This window comes from Panicum hallii, chromosome 9 (genome assembly GCF_002211085.1).
Source record: "Panicum hallii strain FIL2 chromosome 9, PHallii_v3.1, whole genome shotgun sequence".
NCBI classification, from domain to species: domain Eukaryota; kingdom Viridiplantae; phylum Streptophyta; class Magnoliopsida; order Poales; family Poaceae; genus Panicum; species Panicum hallii.
This window is the reverse complement of record NC_038050.1, coordinates 4565590-4577405: the sequence shown is the minus strand read 5'-3', so window position 1 is coordinate 4577405 and position 11816 is coordinate 4565590. Positions and strand designations below refer to the sequence as shown.

The window sequence follows — 11816 nt, the reverse complement described above, 5'->3', positions numbered from 1 at the left end:
CAGTCCCTGCTAAAAATTTACGACGCTGAAGTTGCATTCGCGTAAGAAATTATCCAAAAATATTCGTATTTTTTTCGACATCTATGAAATTAAAACTACAACAGCTGAAGGTTTATCAAACGGCCAACGGGAAGAGAGAGCCATATCCACCTTTTTAAATCTCATGGTCATGCAAAATCAATAATCAAAGTAGCAGCGTGTAAAGTAACTGTTATGGGATATCCATAGTCGTGGTCTAGCCGATGCATGTGGAATCATGTAATTAGCATCATCCGAATGGGCGAGGGGGATGTACGAGTCTTCTATACTCCCTTTTCTTCTTCTGTCCTTTGATTTAAAAAAAAATTTGTTACAGGACCCTTAAAAAAATTGCTGTTACAGGATACAGTTGATACGAGCCAAACTTTAAGTGTTCAAAACACGGTTGGACAAACATTGCGCTCGATGTTTACTGTCAGATACGGAAGTTTTTTTTTCAAAGTTAACAGAAAATGTTACAAGCTACTGCAATACATTTAGCACACTACTAGAACAAAAATCATGTGCTGCTTGTGTTGTAAGCGGCGTCTGCTGAGGAAGTATCCATGTCATTCAAGCCAAGTTCCTCATTCTGCTCCCAACTCCTCTGATACTCCTCAACTGCAATCCACAAAGAACAACATTCAGCATACGAACAAGTAATAATACATTTCCGCACGTCCATCCTCTTAACTATCAGTACGCGTGCTGTGCAATGAAAATATTCCCTAAAAAGTAACAGAAATCGATCAATTTGTTTATGAAGTCATAACCATTCTAGGTATCAAGGGATGTACTATCATGTATTGTATCTGCCTCATTGTCAATGATAAGGTTAACTTACTAGTTAGCTGGTCGTCGTCTTCTAACGAGTCTGTAGCTGGAGCTACAAATGAAGCAGCCAATCCATCATCAAGAATCAAAGTCCAGGGCTCTTGTAAACTCAGAAGCTGGTAGAACACATAGACAAATAGAGTCAATTATGATAAAACCTTCTTCACAAAGCTATCTAGAAAACAAAGAATTACCTTGGATAGTCGATCCTTGAAATCATCCCATTTCTTCTTTTCCCATTCAAGGGTGCTATCACCAAATTGGAATCCATGTATTCTCTCCAGAGCTGTAAACCCCACAAAAGGAAGAAAACAAAAACACGTTCCATTCAGATCCTCTGGTCAGCTTCAATAAGCATGTGCATAGCATTTTGGTGTCATAAACAGAGGGTGAATGGGTGAATAAAATGAAGCAAACCTACCCTCGCACATTTTCACAATTAAACCTTCAACTGTTGTGACAATACCACCTAACGTTCCACTTGCGAGCTCCAACTCAAGTTCAGGTACTTTCACAGCAGCTGAATCCGACTGAAAAAAAAAACCGCTCCAAATGAAAATGGTCGTATATTGCAAGATGGATCCAATACAGGTTAAAATTTTCTTTAGTTGTACAATTAATTATTCAAGTACGCAGCTCCAACAAAATTACAAATCATGAGATCTGTTTAAGGGAAAAAAAATGTAAAGAGATACCAACATAGAGATTCGGAGGGGAGGGGGTAAAAATCGCATATCAAAGACCCAGAAGAAGCCAAAACATAAAGAAAGAACAGCTACTTGTTATGTCCATCATACAGTAAGATTCTGAAGGATTTGCATGTTGCAGTCAATTTAGCTGACGGGATAACAGGTTGTTAATGCCAAATAATTTTGATTTATAGTAGTAAAGCAACATTAATATACCTATGCTAGGCATATGGTCATAAATCTTGCGTATAAGCATGCGATTTGCTGTAAACAGGAAGCATCCTAACCTTTATGACATCACGAGTCAGGTCTTTTGCATTTTGAACACGTAGCGTAATTTTCTTTCCTTTAGCTGGAATTTCACCCCCAGCCTTCAGCTGATCAAAACAAAGAGAAGAAAGTTTTGAGTTCACAAAATTGTCAAAAGGTACCGATCAGGTAATTTCGAATATTATTTACAAAACAATCCAGGTAAGACACCAAAACTGAAACTCACCTCTGAATTGCGGTAACCACACAAGTCACATGTTGTCGCCATAACAATCACCTCCCGGAAATATGGGATTTCTAGGAAAGGTTAAGGATCAAATACGTTTTACTTGCAGCATTAAACAGCCGAAAGGAACCACTAAAATGTTTTGTGCCTATATTTAGGAACTAATCAAAGGGTCGCAGTGCAGCTATGCTGCAGGCTCCTGGCCATGTGATATCTCCCTGTAAGCATGCACTGTAAACCCAACCAAACTATGCACATTCAAGTGGTGTAAAGCTAAAAACATCTAGAAAAAAGACATGCATGCCCTGTTCATTACCCAGTATAGCCTCATCCCAAAACAATAGTATTCACCAGTTCAGATGACAAATATCATATATGGATCAACCAACAATGGTCAAAATTAATTGAAAAGCTTTAGTAGGCTATCAGGAATATCAGTTACTCTGATATACATGTAGGATTCAAAATCAAGTAATTGAGAGACCTGCATTTTCAACAAACTGTTTCTTAAATAATTCTTGCATGCCACCAGTATCTCCAACAATTGGCCAATCATCGCACCCTTTCAGCCTAGTCAATGGCTATTCACAGCTATTACCCTAAGACCGAAGAAAAAAAAATCCAATAGACGGTTTCAACTATGAACTATTGCACGCAAACACAGGTCCTCTCACTCAGGTAAGACATTGATCTTAGTCTTTCCTTTTTGCTGAGAGAACAAACTTCATCACAAAATTAACAAAAAAAAAAGATACGTATGCATGTGTGCTCTGTCCAAAGCTTGATCATGCAAATAATATGAAGGCAGCACAATGATGAATGTGAAGCGGCGGAAAAGGATACTTGTAGCAAAGAAACGTGTGTCACATTCTTTTCCACAGGCCCCACATGTTGATGGCAACACGTCAACCTGTCCAAATGAAATGTGTAAGATGCAAATAGATATAGTTCTTAGTGAGATTATTGGCAGCAACTAAGTAGATGTACCTCTTCTGGTGCTGAGTATCTACATAGTGCTGCAGCGATTTCATCAGGGTTGCCCTGAGCTATAGCACGACGACCTGCAGCAGCTCCAACTGAGCCATGGGGCTCGCTTTGCAACCCACCAGAATTGGATCCCACTGCTGAAGCAGGCAGAACACCCTCTCCAGGTTGTTCTGGTTCAGCAAGGAAACCGAGTGCTGCTTGCTGTTCTCGTGTCCTCTCATAGAATCTCACAGATAGCAAAGGATCTGATGATGGAGCATTCCTGTGGGTTTGTAAGGATTAATCAATGCTCAAAGAAAAATGCACGCCAGGGGGCACTAACGAAAACGTACCTACTATTGCTATCCTTCCTACCTACAGTCTCTCAATAGCACAATCTAGGCAATTCAAATCACTACAGGTTATGCGAAGAAAATGTAAACAATATTATCATAAAGAAAGAGAATCCCAAACAGCTTCAACATTAGTACTATGATGCTTTCAACAATGTTTTCCAAAGTTATATCAATTCTAGATCTCAAAGAATATGAATTCTGAGGTATACAAAACAAACTTACGGGTTCTCAATGTAGCTGTTTCCTGCAGGATCATCAAGAATAAAGGTAAATGCAGCTTCTCCAGACCCAAGAGATCTCAACTTCAGGCAAAATTGATCAATGCCTTCAGCTGTTTGAGGATCTACTTTCTGCAGGAGATAATTAACACGTCAGTACATCAACATGGCTTACTTCAAATTCCAAAAGCCAAGCATACAAAGTGCCAAGATTCACCTTTCTTTCATCTTGAAGAGCCTGCAGTTCATCCACAGCTCGCATAATAATCCCTTCCACCTGAATTACGAAGTAAAAGAATAAGCAAGCTAGAAGTGGACGAAAATATTTTCGAAGGAACCTGCTCACAACAAATCAAATGCAGCAAGCAGTGAAACATACAGTAGAACACGTCCCACGTTGAGCTTCTGGAGGAATCTCAAAGTCCAGTTCTGGGATCTGTAGATGAGTAAAGTGAGAAGTTACAAAAAGCAATGCAGTGTATGTATTTATTGTAGATTATCAGCAAATCAAATATCAGCATACCTTGATAGTCGCTGAATCAGACTTGACAACCTGGCGGTTCAGTATCTGCACCAGTACCAAACTAGTTAGTCATAGATATTAGAATAACTGTAGTGATATATTACCAAACTTTAAACTAGTGTAATTGTAACAACATTACAGAGGGCTAAATTTTCTAACAATGAACAAATAAAGGGGGTGCTCACCGCAGCACAACAGCTCGGCTGCAGGCAGCCCCAAGCACACCAGTGTGCTGTCTGCAGCCGGCTGCTGCAGCGGCAGCGGCAGCGCAGCCGAGCAGGCTGAAAGAGATAACTGCTATGCATAAGACTTACCTCGCTCTGCCCAGAAGGAACCTTCAAGCGATAGCAGCATCCCTTCGGCTGAAGCTGTCCAGCAAACTGAATCTCATTGTTCCTGGTGCAGTTGTGCGCAAACTGAAATTATTATCCACCAAATGCTCATAATAGCCCTACCACTCCTACAGTTGGCACAAATCTTCAGTAAATAAAAAATTGAACATATCATTACCTCTCACCACAATGCCGGCACTCGAAGGACATCAGAACCACCTGCAGATTCACAAAAGCAAATTTCACGGCTCCTAATCAGTACTAATCAGAGTAAGAAGCTCAGGCCATGAGAAGGCACACCACGTACCTCCCGGAAGTTCGGGATCAGCGTAAGAAGCACCCTCGTTGTGCCCTGACCACAGAGAAAAGCAAAGGAACAGGCCTCAGAACCCGCTACAGACACACTGAATCGAACTGAACGGAACGACAGGCAACGAGAGGTAGGCTACGGGGGCACTCACGTTCTTGCCGCAGCGCATGCATAGGGACTCGATCTCGTGGATCGGCGTGGCGTGCGCCGCGTCGTCGCCAGCCCGAGCCGCCGACTCCGCCGCAGAACGGAGGTCCACCACAACGCGGCCTTCATCGCCGGAGCTCGCCATTGACGCCGGGAAACAGTTTCCGGCTGGAGCAGTCGTGGAGGAGACAAGCTATGCGGAAGCTTTCTCGCGATCGCTGTGCGTTGATTTGGCTGCGGTGCTCGTGGGAAACTGCGAGTTCGTCCTATCGCGGCGGGAGGAAGGGGATGGAAGCGAAGCGGAGGGGAGAACCGAGAAATGGGGCGACTGACCTAGGACCCTCTAGAAACGGCTGCGCGGAGATGGGCTGGGCTGCGATACTGAAAAGGGGGATGCGCGGAAATCCGGAAGGCCGGAAGCCCAATTAATCAATGGCGTTAATGTCGGCTCAATGGAATCGAATGGCCTACCCATTCTGTTTTCTTTTTCCTTTAGAAGGAACACTTTACTTCCCCTTGAGCCATGAAGTGTGGTTTAAGTTAGTCGTAAACGTGGACCAGGAGGATGTCAACAAAGTGAATCTTGCGATAGTCACGACACTCAACCAAACGCTAGACTAAATAAAATGGACCCAGCTAACGTACGACCGGCGTACGGCCTATCCTTTTCGGAAAAAATCTATATAACCCCACTTTCTAGCTATTTATGGTGAACTATTTCACCTCTCAAACTATAAAATCAGATATTCTACCCCTTAATTTTCCAAAACCGGTCAACTAACCCTCCAAATGGTTTTAGACGGTGATTTTACTACAGTGGTACGGTTTTATCTTTTTCTTTTTCATTTACTTCCGCTGAATCTTTGAAAAATCAAAGTAAATCATAGAAAAATAACAAAATGGAAAAGCTAATTTTGTTGGACTCCACATGAGTAGATCGAAATAGTAAAGATATAATATGGTATTCTTTAGTATAAATTTTTTGTTGTAGCTTTAGATCTATATTTTCTTATAATTAATTAAAATAATTCATAGCTGCAGCTTCTATGGTTCAATTGTGTTGAAATTTTTATGGTGGAAAAACTATCTATGCTTGAACCGTAGTAAAAATTTCATACTCATTGGATCATGTATAACTTAGTTATAGATAAATCATAGATTTAACAAGCATAAACCTAAATAAATCATAGATTCGGAGCATAGATTTAACAAGCATAAAACTAAATAAATCTATAACTAAGCTATACATGATCCAATGAGTATAAAATTTTACTACAGTCCAAGCATACAATAATTTTTCCACCATAAAAGTTTCACCACAATTGTACCATAGAAGCTGCAGCTATAAATTATTCCAATTAATTACAGAAAAGTATAGATCTAAAGCTACAACAAAATTTTTGTACTAAAGAATACCATACTATATGTTCACTGTGCAGATCTACTCATGTGGAGTCCAACAAAAATGGATTTTTCTATTTTATATTTTTCTATGATTTACTATGGTTTTTCAAAGATTCAGCGGAAATAAATAAGAAAGAAAATGACAAAACTGCGGCACTGTAGCTAAACTACCATCCAAAACCACTTAGGGATTATTTGACCGGTTTTGAAAATTTCAGGGGATAGAATATCAGATTTTATAGTTTGGGCGTAAAGTAGTCCACCATAAATAATTAGGAAGGTTATATAGACTTTTTCCATCCTTTTCTAGCAACCAAAGTATCAGGTTTTTGTCCGCTTTTCTTTTTCGGAAAAAGCTTCACTGTATCTAAAAACTCTGCTACGGGTGATTCCTAAACAAAAAATACTATGTGAATAGAATATATAATTTTACTTAGAATACATATGATTAAGTATACACACATTATACATAACTGCCAAATGTCATAAGCATAGAAATTTGGTTTATAGTAGTCTATTTACACAAATAGATTTGCCTCTCTCTCGTTCCTTGAATCAAAAACTACATCACAGGCAAAAATTGAACTTTCATGACTCTACTGCGCAAACATCTCACCAAAAAAAACTACAATCATACTATCACAAACCCACATTACTCAACTTCATGCTTGTATAACTTATGAGCTCCTTTCATGACCTGCCATACAATGAGAAAAATAGAACTACATCAGCTAGCATGTAGCACATAAGTAAGTTAGATAAGCTAAAGAACTACCTGGTGTATAATAATTATCACCAGACGCATTCGAAAAATAAAATATCATAAAAATTGCCTACAGGCATATGCATTTGCTTGTTTCATAGCTAACAATTTGCTCAACTAAAAGTGTCACTTTGCCTAACTAATAGTTGTGAATTTTCTAGGCATAATAAGCAACCTTTTGGAACCATATAAGCAATGTTCTAAGAAATTGTGAGGAAATTAGAGCACGGACAAAAGCATTTCCAACTGAATTTTACAAACCATACACAAAATATTAAAAATGGCATTTCGATAATGAGAAGTTGCAAACAAATCTGCTACTATCAAGCTACTGAACTGAATCAGAAAACAAACCTACATGATCGCCGGACCTGCAGAATACTGAGGACCCAAAAAACTGTATAAACAAGCTTATGAGTTTTAAAAAATTGCTCAGAGGAACTAGGGTAGCTGGATTTAACAACATTCAGTTTCAGAAGAGGGAGTCCTAACAATTATCTCTAGTAATATTTCATTAGGTTCACCTCCATGGCTCAATTGCAAAAATGCTAAATCATGAGATGTAAATTGCTTCGTCTCCTCGGTGGGTCTGCCTCCCCGCTCGTGCGTCTGCTTCCTCCGTGGCTCCGACTCCCCGCCACCCCTTCCCCACTGACCCCACACCCCCACTCACCAGCAGAGCGGTTCCCGTATCAGCTCCGCTCTCCGCCGCCGTCGCCCCTGGTCCCTCCCCCCGCGCTCGCCGCCGTCGTCGCCCCGCGCTCGCCTCAGTCCTCCCAACCCGCGGCAGCACTCTCCGGCCTCCCCCGCTCGCTGCCGTCCCCATCCCCCTGCGCTCGCCTCTACCGGCCGAGGACCAACCCGCGGGCGCCCTCTCTCTCCCCCGCTCGCCGCCATCACCCTCTCCCCCCCTCCCCTCGCTGCCGCCGTCGCCCTCCCCCCGCGCTCGCCTCCGCCGGCCGAGGCCCAACCCGCGGGCGCCCCCTCTCTCCCTCGCACGCCTCCGTCGCCCTCTCTCTCCCCCGCCCACTGCCGCCGTCACCCTCCCCACTGCGCCTCCTCCTCCTCCTCCTCCACAAGTTGAGATGTCCGCAAGTTGCTCGTTGTCGTACTCAGGGTCCAGCTGGTCGTCCTCCATGTTGCGAAGGGAGGCGACGGAGTTATCTCAGTAGAAAATCTATAAATGCTATGTATATCTTTCATTGGAAATATATTCTAAAAAAAGTGTACAAGATTCCATAATAGTATCAACATATATATCAGGCCTGCTGTCCCTGGTGGAGCACCGCAAGTGGGAGCGCCTCGCCGTGCGGTTCGACGCGCAGCAGCTCCACGCCGTGGTCGAGGCCGGCAGGCCGCCATGTTGTGCACGCAGAGCAACGCCGAGAGCCGCCCTGCCATGGCCGAGGTTGTCGAGATGCTCAGGTTCAACGGCGAGCAGCGGACGACCAAGGAGATCGTCCCGGTGTCGGCCGTGAGCAGCGAGGAGGTGACAGACCAGCTGGACGACGTCACCGGAAGCAGCGAGCCCCTGGACAGGCGGAGCTGGAAGCTGACTAAGGTGAGGTGATCGATCGTCCATCAGGATTCAGGCATGTTATCATACACAATTGAGATGATTAGTGCCATCTAGATCGCATAGTTAATTGATGAGGTTACGCAAGATGGTCTTTGGTGGGAGAAATCAAGAGTTGTTAATCACCTCGGCCTGCAAAGTTTTGTTTGCTTGCGTTGCGGGGTTTCTTGCAACTCTTTCTTGTTTGATATAATACAATGGAGCTAGCAGATGTGCAGAATTGATTAAGGGTACAAGCAATCAAACTTTGTTCTCTACATGCTATGTAGCTTGGGTTTATTCAGAGGCAGATGCCTGTTATAAGGAGTAGGCTCAGAAATTAAACTCTGAATGACTGCTTTGTTAATATATGTGGTCTTCTGTATCTATCAAATTAATGGCGGAATTCTGAAAGAAGCAAAGGTGGTTCAGCGGGCGTTCTGTCTAAAAGCATTTGAGCATTGACTGACAGAAATATATCGGTGTTCAACAATTTTATTCAGTCCAAATGTAATTGAGCGCCTGACCTGAGTTCAGGAATGGTTCGGATGTCCCAACTTCCAGCTTAGTTGAGCAATGGAAAGTTGTATGGGAGAGTGCATTTTCTTTGTTCATTCATTTGCAGTCAGCCCCGAAGTATGACTCTGACAGTAAAACTAGCTAGATAAGTGCAACACCTGCGTTATTAGTATGCCTTCCCTTTTGTCGAATTACATATAGTTGTAGGGGTTATTCCTCTGTTACGTGTTGTTGTTATGATCTGTTACGTGTTGTTGTTATGCCTCTGAAAATCTGAATCTTTTTAGGCCGCTGCATCTTTTGATGTTCTACTTATAGCTGCAGTCACCGTTTAGGCCTCTTAGCATTGAAATGGACATCACTATCTACTACTTGCTGAGTATGCATTGTTGATATATGGCTCAGTTTTTTTCCTATCTGCATTCGCATGGTGTTTCTGCTGAGGTCTTTGGTTCATGGCTGCCAGCTCTATTCTTGAGTTGCCCTCCAAACAGATTAATTCATGTGGTTTTTGACTTCCGGTGGTGCATAGTATTGGTTTTATTGTTGTATTATATAAAATATAAGTAAGAGTTCAAGCCTCAAATTGGTTCTAGGAAATACTCTTACATGTACCTGAAGATGATAGCTTGGTGATTTATTTTGAAGGAGAAATATGTTATATGCAACCAGTTATCTTTTATTGATCATTTCCTTCTTTTTCAGGGCACGGTGCTAGCAGAATAACGATGGGTTTGGATCAACAGTCCTGACGACATAGAGAGACAGAACTCCTCGCCCTTATGAGCATGACTACCTGACTGAAGCAACTTTGATACACTTCCTCTCTGTTTGGCTGATTACCCAATGTCTAAGTCGCAGTGTCACACCAATGCTTTGCTCCAGGCCCAGACATCAACATGAGCCCTGCCCTTGTCAGTTGTTTGACTCATAGAGAATCATGAGATTGCCATGCCCAAGTTGTCAAGGTACAAATCATATTATTTTCAACATCTATTTATAAATATTTTGTCTGCTAATGGTTCTCAGATTGGTTAATTGGACTAAAGATACTACAAATTTTGGCTGTGTTTCAGGTTAGAAAGGGATTGGTCATGGATGGCAAGGGTTAGAAGTTCGCATTGCTGTGGTTCTGGTGCACCACCAATCATCCCTGGATTATTGCTTTTATCTGAAACTAAATTCACTTAAGGTAATTGTGGTGTAATGTTAGTGCATTTCTTTGTGATTGCTGACTACTAAAGGCATATGATTGCCTTCACTCATATATGCACGTGCAGCACACTCTTATTGTGTTGTGCTTTGTTTTAGACTTTGTTAGATTGCATGTGAACTTATGGTGTATTTACTTTTTTTTGCCAGCATCCCTTGAGCTCTGCACTTCACTCAAACTAATACATATATTAGTTTAACCAATAATAAAAAGAAAATTTTTCATATTCTCTCTTATCACTTCCACAAAGTATTTTCTAGGATTTTTTTTCCTGTAAACAACTTCATGTAGTTAACATTTTGTACCTATCAGATTGTGGGACCTGCTGTCTCCGGTTGATCTGCGTCCAAAAACTGAAGATTCATTCACACACTGCAAAGTCAACTTATCTTGCGCGGCACCAAGGTTCAACCAGATTTCATGGGACTGACCTCATTTGCAAAATATGGGCTCCTCTTTTGGGTTAAAATGTTTCTTTTGCTCGCTTTCAGAAAGCATCATTGGACTTCTGACTGGTGGATACGGCATGGCTTACAAGCTTCAGAGACCTGCAGACTTTGTGATCAGTAAGCTGAATCTTCTGACCACATTATGCTCAGGTGTTCTTTATCTCTACAGATTTGGTGGGCGATATTATCTAGACTGGGCTTAAGGAACATCAGACGCATGGTGTGAGTTCGTTGTTACAAGATTGGTGGATGAACCTGTGGGTGCATTTACTGGCAGGAAAATGAAAATGAAAAGGTCTTGATTCTCTCGTCACCCTGGTCACCTGGAATTTGTAGAAGGAAAGGAATGCACAGGTCTTATCGAATGATGAGGCAATAGTGCAGCCTTACATATGTGTTATTTGTTTTTTGATTAATAACAGAATAAGCAGAGTAGCTAAAGTCCTCTAGGTTTATTTATTGTTGAGATACATCCTGAGTTTGTGGGCCAATGCAATAAAAACTATTTTCTTTCTTCTTAATATATAGATACACAGCTCTCCCACATATTCGTAAGATAAAAAAAAAGAATGCAAGTATAGGTAGAGAAAGAGAAAGGAGTTGTACAAAGTCTGGTGGCTGGAGGAGGCAACAAAATGAATGCAATAGCTGATTTTGCTTGTTCCATTTAGCTATCATATTAGATTGTAAGGGCGTTGATTTTATATATTTTGTATGCGATAAAACTTGAGTTTTTTTGGAGATGTTTTCATGCATATTTGATATGCTATAAAGTGTAATTTTCTTCAAACATGTATGCGTGCCCGTGCCTCAATTGTTACATGTCATTACAACTGTTTCATATAATAAAAATTGATGCTAACACAAAAAATTGATTTCCCCATAGCTACGCACGAGCAGTAATGAAAAAAAGAGAGATCATCAACAAAACCTGTGGAAACAACGACGCAATGATTCACCTCTGTGCGTGCCCCTTGCTTCTCCATCCCGGATCTACACTTCCCACCGCATGGAATCGTCGGAT

At 41.7% G+C, this 11816-nt stretch overlaps 1 protein-coding gene and 2 long non-coding RNA genes across 4 annotated transcripts; 1 reads left to right on the top strand and 2 right to left on the bottom strand.

The window, feature by feature from the left end:
• Positions 1–373: 373 nt before the first annotated feature.
• Positions 374–5215, bottom strand: LOC112877806 (zinc finger protein zpr1-like). Its single transcript, XM_025942175.1, has 16 exons — positions 4894–5215; positions 4740–4784; positions 4611–4651; positions 4415–4496; positions 4101–4145; positions 3957–4013; positions 3795–3854; positions 3582–3709; positions 3025–3286; positions 2881–2947; positions 2038–2108; positions 1829–1918; positions 1274–1382; positions 1047–1138; positions 863–968; positions 374–639 (listed from the first exon to the last, which is right to left on the bottom strand). Exons 1-16 carry the CDS (start codon positions 5032–5034, stop codon positions 539–541), a joined length of 1497 nt encoding a protein of 498 aa, XP_025797960.1. The 5' UTR covers positions 5035–5215; the 3' UTR covers positions 374–538.
• Positions 5216–6756: 1541 nt separating this feature from the next.
• LOC112878171 lies at positions 6757–7731 on the bottom strand. The gene is made up of 2 exons (XR_003225648.1): positions 7581–7731; positions 6757–6990 (listed from the first exon to the last, which is right to left on the bottom strand). It is a non-coding gene; the product is annotated as an uncharacterized LOC112878171 (long non-coding RNA).
• A 97-nt stretch (positions 7732–7828) lies between these two features.
• LOC112878170 lies at positions 7829–11313 on the top strand. Of its 2 annotated transcripts, XR_003225647.1 has the most exons (6): positions 7829–8246; positions 8320–8617; positions 9836–10098; positions 10207–10322; positions 10656–10748; positions 10835–11313. It is a non-coding gene; the product is annotated as an uncharacterized LOC112878170 (long non-coding RNA). The 2 variants fall into 2 exon arrangements; XR_003225646.1 differs by having other exon boundaries at positions 7829–8617.
• The last annotated feature ends 503 nt before the right edge of the window (positions 11314–11816 follow it).